Raw genomic sequence first — 22,284 nt, 5'->3', positions numbered from 1 at the left:
TTTTTTAAGGCCCTTGATGATTTGAAGCGCGAACTTCGGGCTGACCTAAGGGCTTTGAAAGAAAGTGTGAAATTCTGCAGTGGCACATGTGACGGGGTAAATGATATTAAGCAAGAGTTGAAGGAATTGCGAAAAGAATTTCAAGGGTTAGTGAAAAGAAATGAAGAACTTGCAGCCGAGAACTGCAAATTGAGCAACAGAGTCGAAGAGCTGGAACAGCATCAGAGATCTAACACTATGGAAATCAAGGGTGTGCCAACAGAAGGAGATGTTACAGAGCTCGTTAAGAAAATTGGCGTCTTCTTGGGTGAGCCAATCGTTGACACAGATATTGACGTTTGTCATCGCGTCCCTGTACACAACTCGGAGGAGAAAAGCATAGTGGTTCGTTTTGTCCAGCATACCAAGCGAAATGTAATCCTGCAAAAAAGCAAAAAACAAAGGATAACTACGAAAGACCTTGACTACGGAGGAGAAGCTTCTCCGGTATATGTGAATGAGCATTTGACTGTTTTAAACAAAAGGCTTCTGGGGGCCGCGATCGCCAAGGAAAAGTCTGTAGGATGGAAGTTCGTGTGCTGCTCTGGAGGGAAAATTCTTGCTCGAAAAGACGAGGGCTGGGTTGCTGTCAGAATTGCTAAACAGTCTGATCTGGAGAACATAAACCAAGGATAATGGTGCACCCATCTGTTCTACACTCTTGAGAAAAATGATGGTAGGACAAAATGTTTGCCGGTACTACGATTGCCAAACTTTTAATCAAAAGCATAGGTCAAACAAAAGACAATTTTCAGTTATACATATAAACATGCGAAGCCTAAAAAACTAAGTGGATAGTCTTGAAATACTTCTTCAGTCCCTAAATATTAAGTTTTCTTCAATAGTATTAACAGAAACTTGGCTAACACACACAGACACGATACCGCACCTTCCTGGTTACAAGTGCGTAAGCCTTAGTAGGGATATAGAAAGGGGTGGTGGTATAGCAATCATTATAAAGGAGAGTGTACAGTACGAAGTGCTGAGCGACCTGACTAGATGCGATCAAGTTATTAAAAGCCTGTTTGTCAGATTGTCGAATGTCACTGTTGGCGCGATCTACAGACTGCCCGCAGGCAAATCGATGGAATTTATCGACTTCATCGACAATGCTCTTCGCACTCTACAGACTGTAACAAGATCATTTATGCTTCTTGGTGACGTCAATATAGACACCATATCAGATAGTCCATGCGCAAGAGACTTTCATGACATACTAAATTCCTATGCCTGTTCTAATCTGATATCAGTGCCAACCAGGGTCGCAGTAGATACTGCCACGTGTCTTGATGTGTGTGTCACCAACATAGATGATGCAAATGTTACGGCTGGTGTTCTCAGATATGACACCAGCGATCATTTTCCAGTGTTCTGCTTGGGCTTTCCTTCCGAGAAAAATTATGTTTTTTCTCAAGAAAAAATTTTGTATCGAGCAGTAACTGATGAAACCTTGATGACGTTTCATAACTATATAGCAGAAGAGAACTGGGATGATGTGTTCAAGCAATGCAATGCCACACTGGCTTACCAGGTCTTTTTGATGAAATTTCAGCATTGCTACGATTTGGCCTTTCCACTCCGAGAAAGTGCCCAGAAACGTAAACGGATTAGAAAACCATGGGTTACTAGTGAGCTGTAGCGAAGAATAAAAGAGAAAAACCGAAAATTTCAACAGTTTCTTAAAACCTGAGACCAATGCGTACTGAATGAATTCAAACAACTGAGAAACAAATTGAACTCGGATCTAAAATCCGCAAAGTCCAGTTATTTCCAAACTAAATTCCAGGACGTTCAAAATGACAGCAAGAAGACGTGGGAGCTACTAAACAACATATTAGCAAGAAATTAAGCTGACTGTGGTTTGAAGGAAATCTGCATTGAAAATGTACTTTTAACTGGGAACAATTTAGTAGAAGCAATGAATCGGCATTTCGTTAAAGTAGGTGTTTATTCAGGACGGCATGGCACTTCCAGTGACTGCGTACATATAAATAGCTTGATGGAGTCAATCATGCTTGTCCCTACAACATCTCATGAAATTGAAACAATAATAGGAAATCTAAAAAACCAAGTCGCTTGTGGTGACGATGGGATAAAGGTTTTGCCTATTAAGCATGTGGTATGCTTGATAAGCCCCATATTATTGCATATAATAAATCAGATGCTTCTTAGCGGAGATTTTCCAGATGATTTGAAGATCGCGAAAGTTACACCTGTCTACAAAGGTGGTGGTGAGACCAACATTAATAATTACAGGCCCATTTCAGTTCTGACAGTGTTTTCAAAGGTATTTGAATACGTCATCAATCATAGGCTAAGCGGTTTCTTTAATAAACACCGAGTAATAACAGAAGCTCAGTGCGACTTTCAAGCAAACAAATCAGCAGAGATCGCTCTCGTTGACATAAAGGATAAGATAATTGAAAATATAGAAAGAAAATTGCTAACTCTTGGCTTATTTATAGATTTCAGCAAAGCCTTCGACACTGTTCAACATAAAATTTTGTTAAGAAAATTAGAAAAATATGGTATTAGAGGAGTGGCAATAAAACTAATTCGGAGTTATCTAGAGAAACGTTATCAATATGTACGTGTTAACAATTGGTCCTCCAGCAAACTCGAAGTACAACAGGGCGTTCCCCAGGGCTCTATTCTGCGACCCCCACTCTTTCTTATCTATATAAATGATATTATAGCAATACATGGATCCCCGCAATTAATAATGTATGCAGACGATACTAATGTTTTTTTCACCAGAGAAATCATGCAATGTTTAGTGACGTCTGTTAACGACTACTTATTTCAGTTATCTGCATGGCTTCAAATAAATCACTTGAGTCTAAATATAAGTAAAACAAAGTACGTCATTTTTAAGCCAATTAATAAACATGACTGCTACCCGGTTAACATTAGATTTAAAGGACGCTTGCTGGAACAGGTTACTGAACAAACGTTTTTAGGTGTCTGGTTTAACCACAACCTCTCATGGAATACTCACGTTATTCAACTAAAATCAAGCCTTTCTTGCACCATTGGGTGCATTTACAAAGTACAACATCTAATACCCAAACGTATAAAGCAGGCACTATACTATTCACTGGTTTACTCTAGAATGAGCTATGTAATCTTGACTTGGGGAACCACAACAGCTACTAACTGCTACAAACTTAATGTATTACAAAAGCAAATTTTGCGTATACTGGAAAATTTTATTAAAAGCAACAAGCTGTTATTGAGAACACAGCCGTAATTTACCAAATATAACATGTAAGGCTGACCAGATGTACTACTTTAAGCTATCGCAATGGATCAATAAATACAAGTTACATATTTCCGCAGTGCCCAGCTCATGTTCATACAGTACCCGAAACCCAAAATGAAAAATGCCGCAAGTTAGAACCAACTATGGAAGGCAAGCATTACCTTTTCAAATAGCCAATGCTCTAAACAGAAGAGATATGCAAGTGGACTTTAATAAAGGTGTACATACATTTAAGAAATACAGTCTAGCCCGGTTATAACGAAGCCACTTATAGCGAAATAGCGGTTATAACGAAGAGATTTCAATTTCCCATTCCCATTTTTGCATTTTCAATACATTTTGGGTCCAATTTTAACGAAGTAAATAAGAGCGTGTCAGCGGATATAATGAAGAGATTTAGTACCAACCGAAAAATAATCTGTCAATCAACACATTTTTGCGTCCTTGAGGCGATTTTTTCCGCGGAAATATGAGGAAAATTCGGCTGACGGCGTCCTTTCGTGGCGTCGTCTGCTCTCCCGCGGAGCGAAAGGTTGCTTCACTGCATCGCATGGCACGCCGGTCTCATGTTACGCCGGTCTCATGTTACGCCGTCCTTGCACCGTCAACGCACACTTGAGCGCTGTAGAGGTTTTGTTCCTGCCCCCAAACACTACCGCCAAGCTACAGCCCATGGACCAGGGGGTTATTGCCAACTTTAAGGTCCACTACCGGCGCCAAGTCATCGAGCGCCTCCTGATTGATGTTCACACTGCCGACAACGTGGCCGGCATGAAGGTGCCTTAGGTAAAGGCGATTTTCTTCGCAAGCGGAGCCTGGAGTGATGTGAAGCACCTGACCATCGCCCACTGCTACGAGAAAGAATGGTATGGAAGCCGCAATCCTGAAGTCCGCTCTCGCGAACCGTGTTCAGGGGACGCTGGACCACTTCTTTCAGCGGCAATAAATCGGTATGCCCATGTTTGCATTTTTTTTCATAGTCCACATATTACGAAATAGCGGATATAGCGAAGTTATTTCCAATACCCGCCGACTTCGTTATAACCGGGCTAGACTGTACTATAGGAAGTTTCTTGTGAACAGTGACATTATGTTTTCATTATTGTAAATTACCTCAAATAGTGTGCTTTGTTCTCCCTTGCCATGCTCCTCTCAGCTACTGCAATTTTGATACATGGCTGTGAAATTGTGCTTGGTTTCTGTGTCTTGGTTTTTGTGATGAGTGCCATGGCTATGAATGATGTTGTTGAACGTGCCGACTGGTAACTGAATCGCTGTGTTCTGTATTTATGTTGCAGGCATTATGTTGCGTATGTATATATTGACACGTGTAGTTATATTTATCGGGCGACCACGTTTCGCCGCCTAACAAATCTTATCGCACAGCGCGGGACGCGCTTGCATGTATCCGAAGTTTCTGGAAAGCTATTGATGCTTCTATCCGCAGTCTGTTGTCGCCGAACCTTGTGTTATCTGATTTATTCGCCTGACGCGAATGGTGTAGAACTTTGTGGAAGGCACGCGGCTCCCAAAGATTAGTCTGGAACATTCGACGATTCTGTATAAAAGCCGACGCGCTTGACCCGCTGATCAGATTTTCGACGATCGCTGACTGTGTTCGCCGCTTTCGTTGTGCTATAAGTGTAGCCTGTTTTGTGGGCAGAGGTTCGCCCAATAAAAATCTAGTTTTGCCTTTCACAGTATTGCTACTGTGTTCTTAACGTCACCACCACGTGACATCTGGTGGAGGTGCTATTTGTTCATGTACCGGACGCCCCCGACAAGCTGTGATCCAAGCCCGGACCGCAAAGAGAACACCAACGTAGTTCCGGACCATCGAGCAAGCCGCCGTCTTCAACAGCTGCCCCCGGAGCACGGACTTCTACCGGAGAAGACCAAGAAGATTGTGACCATCTACTTAGGTTAGTCCATCTACCCCGACGACCGTAGTTCCCGAGCCAGACTTCGACATAAATCCATGTCTCCCCGTGATTAAGCAGCAACAGCTCAGAAGTCTGCTTCGACGATACAAAGACTGCTTTTCGACGTCATCGAGGATTCGACAAACACCAGTCGCAAAGCATCGCATAATAACCGAAGAGTGTGCGCGACCACTACGCCAGAGCCCTTACCGAGTTTCGACACGAGAACGCGAAGCTATAAAACAACAAGTCGACGAAATGCTGCGCGACGACATCATCCAGCCGTCGAAAAGCCCGTGGGCGTCTCCAGTTGTTTTAGTGAAGAAAAAGGACGGAACCCTACGTTTCTGCGTCGATTATCGTCGACTGAACAAAATCACGAAGAAAGACATATACCCCCTCCCACGGATAGACGACGCATTGGATCAGCTCTGCAATGCTAAATACTTCTCATCGATGGACCTCAAGTCTGGCTACTGCCAAATAGAAGTCGACGAAAGGGATCGCGAAAAGACTGCCTTCATCACGCCAGACGGCCTCTATGAATTCAAGGTTATGCCATTTGGACTGTGCTTGGCGCCTGCAACGTTTCAGCGCGTGATGGACACGGTTTTAGCAGGATTGAAATGGCAGACCTGTCTTGTTTACTTGGATGACGTCGTCGTCTTCGCCGGAAATTTCGACGATCACCTTAAGCGGCTTGCGACAGTATTAGAGGCCATCAAGTCATCAGGGCTCACGCTGAAGCCGGAAAAGTGTCGCTTCGCTTACGATGAGCTTCTATTCCTAGGCCACGTCATCAGCAAATCTGGAGTACGCCCCGACCCGCAGGAGACAGCTGCCATCGCAAAGTTCCCGCAGCCAATCGAGAAGAAGGCAGTGCGCAGATTCCTTGGCATGTGTGCCTACTATAGGCGCTTTGTCAAGGACTTTTCACGCATCGCGGAGCCGCTAACACATCTAACGACATGTGATGTCGAGTTCAAGTGGGAAACGCCGCAGGCCGACGCATTTCAAGAACTCAAACGATGCATGCAGTCGCCGCGGGTACTTGCACACTTCGACGAGGACGCCGATACTGAAATCCATACTGACGCCAGTAGCCTAGGCCTCGGTGCCGTCCTAGTCCAGAGGAAAGACGGACTTGAACGGGTGATATATTATGCTAGTCGGTCGCTGTCAAAAGCGGAAAGCAATTATTCTACGACTGAAAAGGAATGCCCCGCTATCATTTGGGCTACAGCAAAATTCCGCCCTTACCTCTATGGCAGGCCATTCAAAGTCATCAGCGACCATGACGCGTTGTGTTGGCTAGCTAACTTAAAGGACCCTTCAGGACGGCTGGCCCGGTGGAGCCTCAGACTACAAGAATATGACGTCACGGTAATATACAAGTCCGGAAGAAAACACTCCGACGCCGACTGCTTATCACGCGCCCCCATCGATCCCCCGCCGCAAGACGACGAGGACGACGACGCCTTCCTTGGAATAATAAGCGCGGAAGACTTCACTAAACAGCAGCGAGCAGACCCTTCTTGTTGTACCGTCAGCGCTGCATCCAGAAGTACTGCACGCCCTACACGACGACCCAACCGCTGGGCACCTCGGATTCTCCCGGACGCTGTCGAGGATACAGGAAAAGTATTACTGGCCGCGTCTCACCGCCGACGTCGCCCGTTACGTCAAGACATGCCGAGACTGTCAGCGGCGCAAGACACCACCGACAAGGCCAGCAGGATTACTACAGCCGATCGAACCTCCTCGTCGACCATGCCAGCAGATTGGGATGGATTTGTTGGGGCCGTTTCCCGTCGACATCCGGGAATAAGTGGATCGTCGTGGCGACGGACTACCTCACCCACTTCGCTGAAACTAAAGCTCTACCAAAAGGCAGCGCAGCCGAAGTGGCGAAATTTTTCGTCGAGCACATCCTGCTGTGACATGGTGCCCCAGAAGTCCTCATCACCGACAGAGGAACGGCTTTTACAGCAGAGCTCACCCAAGCCATTCTGCAATACAGCCAGACAAGTCACAGGAGGACAACTGCCTACCATCCGCAGACGAATGGTCTCACGGAGCGCCTGAAGAAAACCCTCGCCGACATGCTAGCAATGTACGTTGACGTCGAACACAAGACCTGGGATGCCGTCCTGCCGTACATAACATTCGCTTACAACACGGCGGTGCAAGAAACAACACAGATCACGCTGGTTTACGGCAGGAATACGACGACGACGCTCGACGCCATGCTGCCGCACGTCACTGACGAGGAAAATCTTGACGTCGCTAGCTATCTCCAGCGCGCCGAAGAAGCCCGACAGCTCACCCGCCTGCGGATCAAGAACCAGCAGAGGACCGACAGCCGACACTACAACCTCCGACGACGCTTTATCGAGTACCAGCCCGGTGACCGTGTTTGGGTTTGGACCCCTATACGCCGACGAGGACTGAGCGAGAAGCTCTTGCGTCGCTATTTCGGACCGTACCAGATCATCCGACGTATTGGCGCACTGGACTATGAGGTCGTGCCAGACAGCATTTCGCTGTCACAGCGGCGCCGCTCACGACCTGAAATTGTCCACGTTGTGCGACTCAAGCCGTACTACCAGCGTTGACGAACTTTGGGATTTCGCGTAACTGACCTTTGGACTTGATTTCTTTTCATTGTTTTGTTACTTATGTTTAATAAGTGTCCTTTTGTGTTTCGCTGTCTTATATTTGTAGCATCGGGACGATGCTTTTTAAGAGGGGGGTATTGACACGTGTACTTATATTTATCGGGTGACCACGTTTCGCCGCCTAACAAATCTTATCGCACAGCACGGGACGCGCTTGGATGTATCCGAAGTTTCTGGAAAGTTATCGATGCTCTCATCCGCAGTCTGTTGTCGCCGAACCTTGTGTTATCTGATTTATTCGCCTGACGCAAATGGTGTAGAACTTTGTGGAAGGCACGTGGGTCCCAACGATTAGTCTGGAACATTCGACGATTCTGTATAAAAGCCAACGCGCTTGACCCGCTGATCAGATTTTCGACGATCGCCGACTGTGTTCGCCGCTTTCGTTGTGCTATAAGTGTAGCCTGTTTTGTGGGCAGAGGTTCGCCCAATAAAAATCTAGTTTTGCCTTTCACAGTATTGCTACTGTGTTCTTAACGTCACCACCACGTGACAATATTTTGTACCAATTATTTGCTGACTTTATATTCGAGTGGTGACTTGTCCCCCTTTTTAATATTGCCCACTGTCTGAACCTATGATATCTGTCTTACTGAACTTTGTTGATGTATTTTGTCTGTGTATATTGTGCAAGGGGGCTGGGGCCCTTGTCAGGTGCTCTGTCGCCTTCAGCCTCCGCCCCCTCTTAGAATGTGTCTGAGGAAACAATAAAGAAAGAAAGAAAGAAAGACTGGGGTACACAACATGGAGGTATGCACATGGAGGAAGCTACGGCAGCTAAGCTAGAAGCGCGTATGAGGCGGCCATTTTTCGAATGCCGATGGCAATATGGTAACCCGGATTTAGGGTCGTACTCGATTCTAACGCGCCTGCAATTTTTGGACCTGTTTTATCGGAAAAAAGGTGTGCTTTAGATTGGAGTAAATACGGTAATTCTTCCTGAATATTGGCCAACTGTGCGTTTACATATATATACCATGTGACCCACGTATCATGTGCCAAAGCTTAAAAATATGCAAGAGCCAAGTAGCTGGACATAACCAAGGTAATGTTGTTTGCCATTGCTTGGAACAAGTCTGGTGGTCTTGTGTACACCTAATTACATGATTCATCATCATCAGCAGCCTGGTTACGCCCACTGCAGGGCAAAGGCTTCTCCCATACTTCTCCAACTACTCCGGTCATGTACTGATTGTGGCCATGTTGTCCCTCCAAACTTTCTAATCTCATCTGCCCGCCCAACTTTCTGTCGCCCCCTGCTACGCTTCCCTTCCCTTGGAATCCAGTCCGTAACCCTTAATGACCATTGGTTATCTTCCCTCCTCATTACATGTCCTGCCCATGCCCATTTCTTTTTCTTGATTTCAACTAAGATGTCATTAACGCGCGTTTGTTCCCTCAGCCAATCTGCTCTTTTCTTATCCCTTAACGTTACACCTATCATTCTTCTTTCCATAGCTCGTTGCGTCGTCCTCAATTTAAGTAGAACCCTTTTCGTAAGCCTCCAGGTTTCTGCCCCATGTGTGAGTACTGGTAAGACACAGCTGTTATACACTTTTCTTTTGAGGGACCAAGGCAACCTGCTGTTCATGATCTGCGAATGCTGCCAAACGTACCCCATCCCATTCTTACTCTTCTGATTATTTCACTCTCATGATCTGGATCAGCAGTCACTACCTGTCCTATGTAGATGTATTCCCTTACTACTTCCAGTGCCTCGCTACCTGTCGTAAACTGCTGTTCCCTTCCGAGACTGTTAAACATTGCTTTAGTTTTCTGCAGATTAATTTTTAGTCCCACCCTTCTGCTTTGCCTCGCCAGGTCAGTGAGCATGCATTGCAGTTGGTCCCCTGAGTTACTAAGCAAGGCAATATCATCAGCGAAGCGCAAGTTACTAAGGTATTCTCCATTTACTCTTATCCCTAATTCTTCCCAATCCAGGTCTCTGAATACCTCCTGTAAACACGCTGTGAATAGCATTGGAGAGATCGTATCTCCCTGCCTGATGCGTTTCTTTATTGGGATTTTGTTGCTTTCTTTATGGAGGACTATGGTGGCTGTGGAGCCGCTATAGATATCTTTCGGTATTTTTACATACAGCTCGTCTGCACCCTGATTCCGCAATGGCTCCATGACTGCTGAGGTTTCGACTGAATCAAACGCTTTCTCGTAATCAATGAAAGCTATATATAATGGTTGGTTATATTCCGCACATTTCTCTATCACCTGATTGATAGTGTGAATATGATCTATTGTTGAGTAGCCTTTACGGAATCCTGCCTGGTCGTTTGGTTGACAGAAGTCTAAGGTGTTCCTGATTCTACTTGCAATTACCTTAGTAAATACTTTGTAGGCAACGGACAGTAAGCTGATCGGTCTATAATTTTTCAAGTCATTGGCATCCCCTTTCTTATGGATTAGGATTATGTTAGCGTTCTTCCAAGATTCCGGTACGCTCGAGGTCATGAGGCATTGTGTATACAGGGTTATACACAATTACATAATTAGTTATTACTAATTAATCAACTGCTCAAATATTACATTCAGAGCAAAAGTGTGAAGGAGGAAATTGTAGACCATATTGAAAAATTTGTGATCCACCTTTCTGTTGCTCAATACGTGCTATGTAAAAGTTTTCATGTCATAAAAGATTTTCCCCAAGCTCGAAAGAAAGCCCGCAATACACGAAGAAGCGGTGCACTTTTCGGGGTCTATCGTGGGCTTCTTTTGTCATTCTATCGTAATGATGCTGTCGTTGTTCAATCGTGATTATGCCGCCGTTGTCATGCCATCCTCGTCATTGCGTTGTCACATAGTACATGCTATCATGCATTCTTTGTCATACCATCATTGTCATGCTGTTTTTGTCGTGCCATTGTCGTCATTCCCACTTCTGGTTGTCGTCATACCACCATCATCACCCCATTGTCACCATACGGTCGTCATCTCACTGTCCTCATGTCATCATCGTCATGTTGTTGTCATTATTCCATCACTATAATTTAGAAATCTACATCTCATTGTCATCATGCCATCATTGTTATGTGCATTTGTCATTTGATCAAAATCATTCCTTCATCATTTCATCGTCACTGCATCGGCGTCATATGGTCGTCATCATGCCTCCATGCTGATGCGCGACCTTGGCAAGCAAGTGCCATAGCAAAGTGGGACATGTCTAGATATGTGGCATATAGTCCAAGCAACAAAACTCGGAAGAATTATCAGTACATGTGTAAAATAAATGTGACTTCAGCAATATGATCTGTCGCTACATTGCTTGATTGCTATTCGCTAGGGGTGTGCGAATATTTGAACTTTCGAATATTTTTCGCATAGCGTTTGCTATTCGATTCGATCCGTGCCACATTTTACTATTCGAACTATTCGATCGAATTATTCGAACATTCGGAAAATAAATATGTTGGTTTCATATGCCAGGAGTCAAATCGCCATGTTTTTCAATGGAGCACACTAGCCCAATTTTCGCCACGAACCTCGTCGGGCCTTATCTAGCGAAAGGGTTGAAGGCCGCCACCGAAAACCGACGCTGAGTTCGGCGCGGCAGCGCACTGTTCAGAGAAGTGCGGAACGCAGCATCTGTCTGTAATTGCATGGTGGGTGCTGTGACGTAAGACACACTGCCAAAAATGCGATGCCGTACATCGTTTTGATTCGGCGCAAAAAGATCCAAAGTGTACAAACCTATTTTTGGCGCTTTTAGCCATCTTCACGCTGATTGCCATCGCTATGCATGTTTTCGCTGCACGCCAGCAAAAGCATGCGCACTCGTTCGTCACTAACTCAAATTTATTGCACAACTCTCATTTCTTGTTCAAATACAAAATTTAGGTTTGCTTAATCTGTAAGTGGCACGAACGAAGTGCGCTATCGAAATAAATTCTGCACAAAGTCACTGAGAAAACCTGCATATTTTTCCCAAGTCCCGCAAAGAGTGGTGACAACTGCGTAGGGTAGCGACAACTGCGGTCTTATTAGACCCTGTAGAACTCCGAAATTTCCAACCGAAGCAAGATCTCGTGCTCTGGGCATTTCGAAAAGTGTTATTCTTGAGTAATCTTGTGGTGCCGCAAAACCAGTCGGTGAAATAAAATTCCGTTAGCATCACCCTAAAAACGACGGAAATAGAATTTTTCCTAGTACCGTGCAAACGTTGCGCCTTTACACGGCGGCTACTGGCATACTTTTGTTTTCATGCAATGGCTATGAGCGATGCAGTGCACGCTGCTAACAGAGTAGCTAGAGTTCCGTGCGAATGCCTTTGTCTGTGCGCGCTAGTGCTACAGAGCCTTGCACAAATTGCTGTGCCATTGTGCTTTCCTCGAACTTCGTGCGGGTTGGCTCTACGAGTGCATGCCGTTACGTGACGTACTTTCATCTTCGCACCTTTGGCTGTGCACGCTAGCTTGACGGAGTCCCGCACGAAAACGTTAAGCGAACATACTTTCGTTTTCTCCCCTTTGACTGTGTGCCAGGCTCAACGTTGCAATGGAAGAGCAAACCGAATCCGCGCCTGCCAACCATAGGTGCAAGAAGCACGATTTGGAACTTTCTTGAACAAGTTTCTCAATCCGAAGCAGTCTGCCTCTCAGGCAGAAACACACTGAAGACACAAACAGCAATGACCACCACTCTCATGAACCATTTGAAGTGGTATAAGAAATTGTATGCAGAGTTTCAAAATGCCGCTAAAGCAGACGCCGCTTCCAGTCAACCAAGCATCGTCAATACTTTCAGAAAAAGAAAGCAACGTTGCAGGAATCGAAGCGACTCGCCTTGGACCTAAAGATTGCCAGAATGATAGCATTCGACTTGCAGCCGTATGCAATTGTCGAAGATCATGGTTTCAAGGACCTGTTGAAGGAGACAGTTCTCGGTTATCAGCCACCATCAAGAACAATGCTGTCTCGCATGCTAGTGCCAAACATGTACGATGACACTAGGGAGCGGGTTCATCTGGAGCTGCACAAAGCATTCAAGGATGGCATTGCATCACTTGCATTCACCTCTGACATTTGGACATCAAGAGAAAATGAAAGCTACATCAGCCTCACATGCCATTTCTTGGACCCCCTGTTCAAGCTGTTGCGTTACAACCTGAGCACTGCGCATTTTCTAGGAAAGCACACAGCAACTAGAATTTCTTCAATGCTTGAAGGTCTCGTTACCGAATGGGACATTCCAGAGCATGCTTTTCCAAATTATGTGGTCACTGACAATGTGTGCAATATCAGGGCAGCCGTGCATGCTCTTTCTTGGTCTGAAAAAACCTGTTTTGCCCACACCTTGCAGCTGGCTATCAACAATGCCAAGGAGATGACCCCAGGCCTTTCTTTGCTTTGTAAAAAATGCAAGAGCCATTGTTGGGCGTTACAAGCACAGCCCAAAGGCACTTGACAGACTGAATTGTTGCCAGAAAAGCTAAACAAGCCACCCCTTTGGATTGTTCAAGATGCTGAAACAAGGTGGAATAGTGAAGTTGCAATGTTTTTCAGGCTTGTGGAGCTGAGAGGCGATAACCATAGACCTTGCATCTGCAGATGAACACATTGAAAGCTTTTCAGCAACAGAATGGAGGGAAATGAATGAGTATGTTGCTGCTTTGAAACTTCTTGAAGGAGCAACAACCATAGCTGGAGCTTGAGCTGATAGCTACCCAACACTCTCAGCTCTCATACCCATCCTTTACTGCTTACGCACACACCTAAGCAATGCTGAGACTCAACAGTTTGCAACATCTGTATTTTCTGCTAATTTGGCAAAGTGCCTGAAAACAAGATTTCCCAACTACAAAGATGACCAAGCAGCAAACTTGGCAATGTTCTTGGACCCTCATTTCAAACTGGTGATGTACCAAGAGAATGGAGCAATGGGTAACTGGATGAAGAACTTGGTAGTTGAAAATGTACAAAAAAGTTAGTGGCGTACCGAATAGCACACAAGTGTCCCATGTTTGTGGCCCAGGAAGCTGTGCAATCTACCTCAGGACTGTGGAAAAAATTTTGACACCCTTGTAAGCCAGTGACAGCATTCACAGCTAGAAGCAGAAATAGAAAGATACTTGCAAGATGCGATTCTGGACTGAAAGAAGGGCCCTTGCCGCTGGTGGCGAAAGCAAGTGGCAAAAGCTTACCCTTTGCTAGCTCGGCTTGCAAAGTGATACCTACCCATACTCGCCACAAGTGTGTCTAGTGAGTGCCTGTTCTCAGTGTCCGGTGCATTTGTCAGCAGTAGAAGAGCATGCCCACATCCTGGACATGTTGAACAACTCACTTTCCTCTATGACAACATGAAGTAATTCAACTCTCAACCATACATTCAGCAGAACTGGTACACTGGGACTGTTCTTTTTTATGTGAACAACTATGTGAAAGTACATTTGCGAAAAATCGGTTTTGCAATAGATTTTTTTTTCCAGCCATGTTTCCTAGAACTTTTCATCTATAATTTTAACCTGGCAGTATTCGGAAAAATATTTACAAAATATTTGAAAATTATTCGATTCGATTCGCAAAATATTAAAAAAATATTCTATTAGATTTGCACTCAATTTTTAATATTCGAAATCGCTTCGCGCTCAAAATTTTGCTTTCGCGCAGCTCTACTATTCGCATTACCGTTGACAGTGGTAGTGAGATGAGTTCTGCCCTAATTTTTCAACACTTGCTATACATTGTTTAGCCAAGCTAGGCAGACTTTTCTTTGTCAGCTAGAATCAACATTGTGTTGAGCATCACTATTTATAGCCTAAATTCGAGCAGAAGGAGATGGCGGCAGTTATTCAGGAGCAAATCGTTGAATGAAATTCACATAATGAGCACATGCTCACAGGCACTCAGGGTCGCAGAGGAAGAAATTAGACACTTTGTGTCAGGACAGGCGAACACAGCAAGTTAGGGCTGGTCTTTCTTTATCGTTTAATTGTGACATACAGAAATAAATGACCACAACTAACTGAAGGCACAAGTACAGGAGCACTGGCTCTGCTTATAGGACTAACACTGGTGAACTGGTGTTTCATCTAAAAAATGGCTACTGTTCTTTGCTCCCAGCCAATAGCAGCTAGGCTGTGTGATATTGCCTTACAACACTGGCTGTGCTAGCTGAGCCTTGTGATGAACAGCTGCACAAATGAGTGCACCACACATGGAGACATGGATAAGATCAGTACAGGTTGCTAAGTTTAACAAATGCTTCATGGCAAAATGCATAGCCCACAAAGTCAGCTTCATGGCAATATAGTCTTGTTATGTGGTAAAGTGTACAAACCCTGCCAGCTGCTACACCACCACCACTACCATCTTGTGCATATCTTTTTCTAAACATTCAGCATTTATAATCCCTCTGCATGTGCAATATATTAGTCTAGTATAAAGCTCTTTTAATCAGTGATGGGTTCAGTTCACGGGAAAGCCCGCGTCCGAAAGTCTGTAGGTCAAGTAGGCCTGCCTGAGTCTGATTCTGGTGAGTGAGTCTGAGTGAGCACGGCTGAGTAGAATTCTGGTGAGTGTGAGTCCGAGTGAGCCCGACTTAAGTAGACTTTTGGTGAGTGTGAGCCCAAGTGAGCCCTAAGCAAAAAATATAATTTGGGAGCGAGTCTGAGTTTATTTTGCTGACTTATGCTTTTGACTTCTTTGTCCGCCCTTGCCCAGTGCAAGACTGTGCACAATGGGCAAATTAAAGATCAACGTATGATTCAGCACAACCCATCCTTGTTCATCATTCAGGTGCATCAATGTCGTCACCTGCTTCTAAAAAAGCAGCAGGCTGAATGCGTTGTCAAATACTGGCCTCTTTCTTTGCTACAGACTAGAAGTTTGAGTTTGTAATTTGCAATCGTGGCTGAGTGGCAAAGTGCTCGCCTCGACTGCGGGAGGTCGCAGGTTTGAATCTCACTCTTGTAATGGGAACAAGCGTGCCCCCGGCCTGGCACCTGGCTTCCTCAAGGGTGATTAGCTTAGAAAAGGAGCCTGCGCCCTGAAGGCCCGTCGAAAGACTCGTGAGCACAACGTTGACCACTCGGTGAGTGGGGAAACAGAGACGTGTCGCTGTGTCCTTGAGGTCGGGACAAGCCACGACGACGAAGTCAGACGTGCGCCGAAGCTGTAATGCGCCCGCAATGTTTGAGCGCATGGTGGACACAGTTCTGTGCGGTTTGAAGTGGCACACATGTTTGTGCTATCTTGACGACATTGCTGTTTTTGCTCCTGACTTCACCATGCACCTTCAATGGCTCCGGTCTGCTCTAACATGTTTAACAAACTAAAGGCTGCAACAAAACCTCAAGAAGTGCCGATTTGCTGCTGGGTAGTTGACTATTCTAGGTTACATCGTATCCAAGGATGGAATTCTCCCCGATCCACCCAAACTTCTTCCCGTCGCCGAATTCCCTAAGCCAGTCTCTGTCAAAGAATTGCGCAGTTTCATTGGTCTGTGTTCCTACTTCAGACGCTTCATTCACAGTTTTGCTGCCATCATATCGCCCCTGACAAAGCTACTTAGAAGCAATGGGCCCTTCACTTCGTGGTCATTCGAGTGCGACGAGGCCTTCACAAAGCTCGGTCATTTGCTAATGTCTCCGCCAATTTTGCGCCATTACGACCAGACAGCCCCTACCGCGGTGCACACAGATGGCAACGGTGTTGGCCTCGGCGCTGTTCTTGCTCAGTGCAAGCAGGGGCTTCCTGAATATGCCGTGGCTTATACAACTCATACGCTTACGAAAGCCAAGACCAATTACACTGTGACAGAAGAAGAACGCCTAGCCATCATCTGGGCTCTCATCAAGTTCAGGCCTTATTTGTATGGCCATTCATTTGATGTAGTCACGGACCACCATGCACTACGTTGGCTGTCATCCTTGAAAGATCCCTCAGGCTGTCTCGCCCAATGGGCACTTCGCCTGCAGAACTACGATATCCACGTGCTCTACTGCAGCGGCCGCCAGCACTCTGACGCCGGCGCACTCTCGCGCTCTCCCTTTCCTGACAACAATGCCTGCTGCTCCATATTCCAGCTTGCTGTTTCTTCCATCGACTTTCGCACCATCGCTTCCGAACATTGCAAGGACCACTGGATCACTTCGCTGATAGACGTTTTCTCCGATTCATCGGCGCAGCCAATCACTTGTGCGTTACGTTAACCATTTAGCCCACCATTTCACCATTCGCGACAACCTACTCCACCGACGCAATTGCACCGCTGATGGCCGCCAGTGGTTGCTAGTAGTACCCTGCAGTCTGCGTCCTAAAATATGTGTGTCATTTTACTCTGACCCACAGTGTGCACACTCGGGCATATTCAATACTTACGAGTGCATTAGACAACGGTACTACTGGCACAATATGTACAGTTGTGTTCAGAAGTTTGTTCACTCATGCCCCGATTATCAGTGTTGAAAATCCTCACCACGCCTCTCGCCATCTGGTTTGCAAGCTTTACCTTGCCCCACCCAGCCATTCGAGCGCATCGGCATCGATTTGTATTACCCATTTCCCCTGACATCTGCTGGTAACCACTGGGCCATCGTGGCTGTTGACCACTTCACACAATACGCTGAAACTGCCGCTCTCCCAGCAGCTACAGTGCACGATGTTGCCTCTGCGTCATGGTCGACCATACTGCGTCATGGTCGACCACAGGAGTTGCTCAACGATCGCGGACGTATCTTCTTGTCGGAAGTCGTCAAAGCCATCCTCAAAGAGTGCCACGTTGGGCACCGCACAACTACTGCTTGCCATTTCCAGACCAATGGCCTCACAGAATGCTTTAACCGTACGCTTGGCGACATGTACGCTTGGTGATGTAGCCTCCGACCACACAAATTGGGATGTCATTCTGGCCTTCACAACCTATGCCTACCATACCGCCACTCAGAGCACCACTGGCTTTCCACCCTTTTTCTTATTGTACGGCCGGCACCCGGCGCACACAATCGACACAATCCTTCCATACAAGCCGGATGCATCCGAGTGTGCACCAGACATGCCAAAGAGTGTCGCTATCTCACACGGGCCTTTACTTCAAATGACCAAGAGCGCCAGAAGAGCGTTCGCGCTGACACCACCTCTGCACCCACGTTCGTCCCCGGAGCACTTGTGTGGCTTTTGGTTCCTTCGGCTGCACCTGGACTCTCATTGAAACTACTGCCCAAGTACCGCGTCATCGAACGCACATCTCCGGTCAACTACGGGATCAAGCTCGTTGAACCGTCTTCGGACATGCGCCGTTGTGGACAAGACATTGTCAACATTGACTGTCTCAAGACCTACTATGACCCACTCATAGTGACAAGCTGTTAGGTCGCCGGGTGGCTCCCTTTTCATTCTCGGGGGTAATTGTAGAGAAGGATTGGAATGACATAGTGGTTTGTCCTCTTCAGCGCTTTTGCTCGTGAATGCTGCTCATGCTGTGGCAGTCAGTGCCCTGCTCTTATGGTCAGTCCCAAACACAGATTACTAATGAACGCCTTTACAAAATGTGAATTCATGCTGTCTGTGACAGTGTGCATCACATGCCACAGTTTGTCACCACCAGTCCTGTAGTAAAAACCAGTAGCAAAAGGAAAATTAATAGATTCTTCTGTTGGCAAAGTAATGAGCGTGCAAGCTATGCAGACCTTATGCAGATGCAGGGATTCTCGCTAATTACCTCTGTCTTCAATACCTACATAAAAATTACCATGTATCTGTGTAAGTCATTCCTGAATTTTTGCCTCCTCTTGATGAAACTTGTGCATCTACACAAGTCGATAGTACTATGCAGCATATTGCCATGGGGCAGGATAAAGTTGACTGTGCTGAACCAGTTTGTGAGCCACTTCTGCATAATGAACCAGTTTGGGAACTGTTATCAATTTTTATTTCTCTGTACTGAAACTGAACCAGAATGAAATAGCACACTGAACCCGAACCCAAACCCAACTGGTATTTTTTTCGGTTCGACAGCCTGCTTGTGACTGCTGTTTTGTGTGTGGTTTTGGCAAGACGGGCATTGCGTACTCATACAGTTGGCTTTGTGTGCTCTTAACATGATATTGTGAATAAATTAACACATATTTTTTACACATTGAGCACTCATTTGGCCAAATAGTGCAGCTTGCACAGTAGGCATAGCTTTTTTGTAACTTATATTGGCCATAAAAGTTTGCTTGTGCAGCTGAATTGTCCAGCTGGCATTGTAATGTGCAGAGCTTCAGGCAAGACCAGTGGTCAGAGTGCTGTTGCCCGAGAGTGATAATTGTTTCCTTCATTATAATGGGATGATTTAACTGCCTGCAGGTTCAACACAGCTCACGGATTACAGTACGTGATAGACACCCAGCTGAGGCAGCTGGAGGCAGCCAGGGAGAACCTGCTCGGCACAGTCAAGGCTCTCTCAGCCAACCCGTCAGCTGACGAGGTTGTATCAGCGGTTGAATGCCATCTCAGGCCAAGCAAGAAAAAAAGGAACAAGTAAGTGGCCGATTAAAGACTTTAACATCTTCAAGGTGACATTAAGGCCTGTTAAATCATGGAATCTATAACTGTTCATTGTGTACTTTTTGAAGTGCACACAGCTTCTTTGACCCAATGCATGCAGCTTGAGAAACAAAGAAGAAGCGAATCTTTTTTTTTTTTTGTCTTCATTAAATCACGATTTCAATGTGCTTGTTTTCAGTGAGACGTGGTACTGTACTCGCTGTGATGTAATTCAGATTGAAGATTATCAATGTTAAACGCTCTGCAGAAATAGCAAAAGAGGAGGGGCATTGCTCTTTACGTAAAAGGTAACTTTTCTTATGAGGTCATTTCTTAATTAACCATTCTAGACTTAAACTATGAATCACCTTTTATCAGAACTGATACCTTTCTTTTTCCCGTAACCCACAGAACTCTCACGGGGTCAGAGGACAAATTGCACTTCTAGAATCTTTATTAGATACCCTATCGACTCCAAAGCTGCCCACGATACTTCTGGGGGACCTAAACATTGATCTTTTTCAAATGTCTGCTTCATCTACTAACTTTAATGATATAGTGCTCTAATCTGAATTTTTTTAACATTATCACTGCACCTACATGTATTCCACCTTCCAGTGAAATGCAGGTAGACTTGTGCTTGACGAACTGTGGTAAAAAGACAACTATGGCAGGTACAATAGTAAGTGATATAAGTGACCACCTATCAATTTCTTTTTTCATTCCGAAAAGCCTTCCAATTAGCCCTTGACAAAGCATTAAAGCGCTGAGTGCAGGTTGTAATCAAAAGAACCATAATCTTTTTTTATATTTAGTAGCATCAAATATGATATTGACAACGCTAACACTTTCTATTCAAACAAGGTAATTGAACTTAACGAGAAGGTATATGGTGAAAAGAAATAAAAAATAAAGAAAACCTTGGATTTGTAACCATCTTTCGAAAAGATAATCTTACGCTACAATTTTGTCATCAAAATTTAATTTTTTTTCTTTCCCGTGTAATGATTGCACCCTGCACTTGTTGCAGCGACATGTCATGTGCCAAGTCTTGCTAATGATGTTCGCACTTACCATCTGTCGAATGCTACGCGAAGCACTCTTGAAGACATACCAAGCGGTCTGCAAGCAGCCAGCATTCTTAAGCAGATGCCCCATTTCATTCCTTTCATCACTTTCCGCACTTCCTTGAAAAAAACAAAGCTACAACCAAACTCAGCTTTATTATTTGTAGGCTTCATAATGGTTTTGGTCAACAACAACATAAAGGGCGCCTTTCGATTCTTCTCGTCTGCACTCGTGGGCACGCAATAAATCGCAATTGGCAACGATAGTGGCCACGTTTACACTGATACATTACAAGTGTACCCTATTCATAAACCAACGCTTGTAACGCAGCTAAGTTATTCGCTCACCCTTAGCAGAAACGTGCCATATTAGGATAGCAGTGAAAACAAATGCTGCAGTTTCCGCAGCATGCCCGCCATGTATTTCTATGTCACTGGCAGCTAAGCGCGCCCATCTCTGTTTCTGCCCCCTCAAAGTGGACATGGCTACATTATTGTCGCAAACTTGCTGATATTAACGATAATATTCATTACTGATACGGAAGAAAGTGTTTTAATGTGCATAATGTACTCACGAGAAAAAAAATAATGATAATCGCGTTCGGCGCGTTCAGCTTCCTCCTCCGGCCGCCATTTTTGTTTTGGTGTCCTGCACTGACAGCGGCTGCGGGATGAAAAAAGAAAATGTTTCTTTTCGTGGAAAATTTAACCCGCTTAATGATCACACCCCTGAATTTGCGAGAATTTTTTTTACAAAAAAGTTCGAACATTATGCGAGTAAATATGGTAACCCCTGCTTGTAAAGGCGCCGTCTCGGCGCTAACTGGAAGGGAGGTGAACTCACGGCAAAGTAAGGCTTCAGCCGGGACACATGCACAATGACCGTGGGAATACACGAGTCCCGCGGAGCGATCTCGTAGTTGTCATTGCCAAGCTGACGCAGTATTGTGTAGGGCCCTGTGTTACATGGCAGCAGCTTTTGAGACAAGCCGATGTGGTTACATGGTGTCCACAGGAGGACAACAGAGCCAGGAGGAAATGGAACGTGCCAATGTCGGCTGTCGTACTGGATCTTCTGCGTGGCCTGAGACTCGGTGAGCAGGGAGCCGGCAGTCTGGCATGCCGTGCGAGCTTGGGTGAAGATGTTTTGAGAGTATTCAGTGGGAGTCTTCAGCAAGCACCGCGATGGAGCATGACGTCATGTAAAAGGAAATCTGCCACCTGTTGCACAGCTTGTGCGCAAAGCTCGGGTGATCCCATGCCGGGTTGTGTAACCAGTTGCGACAACGACCCACTTATTGCCAGATTTCAACGTCGGAAAAGGGCCGAGAAGATTGGGACCGATGCAAAAGAACGGTTCTGAGGGCACATCGATGGAGTGAAGGCGTCCAGCAGGGAAGCACAGCAGGTTTTTTGCGGCACTGACGCAGTGCACAGGCTGCAACATAGCAGTGCACAGGCTGCAACATAGCGGTGCACAGAGAGGTACATGCTTGGCCACTAGAAGCGTCACCGTACGTGGTCGTAAGTTCGTGAAGCGCAGAGGTGGCCTGCAGTCGGGGCATCATGCAACTGCTCAAGAACTGATGTCCAGAGATGGCGGGGTACAATGAGTAAAAATTCGGGTCCTTCAGGGCGTAAGCTGCAACAGTGGAGAACGCCTTCGTGGAGCACGAACGGGCGCAGTACGGGCTCTGAGTGTCCAGAATTGAGACGATCAATGAGAACACAGAAGCAGTCATCACACTGTTGTTCAGTGCAGATTTCGTGCAGATTAGAAATGGCCAGGACACAAGAGTCGGTGTCATGCGTATTGACACGTGTACTTGTCTTTAT

The 22,284-nt window shown here is 45.6% G+C and overlaps 1 protein-coding gene across 5 annotated transcripts in view; it reads left to right on the top strand.

Moving 5' to 3' along the window:
• Positions 1 to 22,284, top strand: part of LOC126521592 (E3 ubiquitin-protein ligase SHPRH) — a 314,627-nt gene that overhangs the window by 134,736 nt on the left and 157,607 nt on the right. For all 5 annotated transcript variants that reach the window (XR_008610294.1, XM_055065743.2, XM_050170285.2 and 2 more), the window contains exon 14: positions 19,202 to 19,375. Coding sequence is in view for 4 of the 5 variants with exons in the window: in XM_055065743.2 (XP_054921718.1) it covers positions 19,202 to 19,375 (174 nt within the window). In the remaining variant the exon portion in view is untranslated. The remainder of the gene's footprint in view (positions 1 to 19,201; positions 19,376 to 22,284) is intronic.

Source organism: Dermacentor andersoni, chromosome 6, assembly GCF_023375885.2.
Source record: "Dermacentor andersoni chromosome 6, qqDerAnde1_hic_scaffold, whole genome shotgun sequence".
Lineage (NCBI taxonomy): Eukaryota > Metazoa > Arthropoda > Arachnida > Ixodida > Ixodidae > Dermacentor > Dermacentor andersoni.
This window is presented reverse-complemented; position numbering and strand designations above follow the sequence as displayed.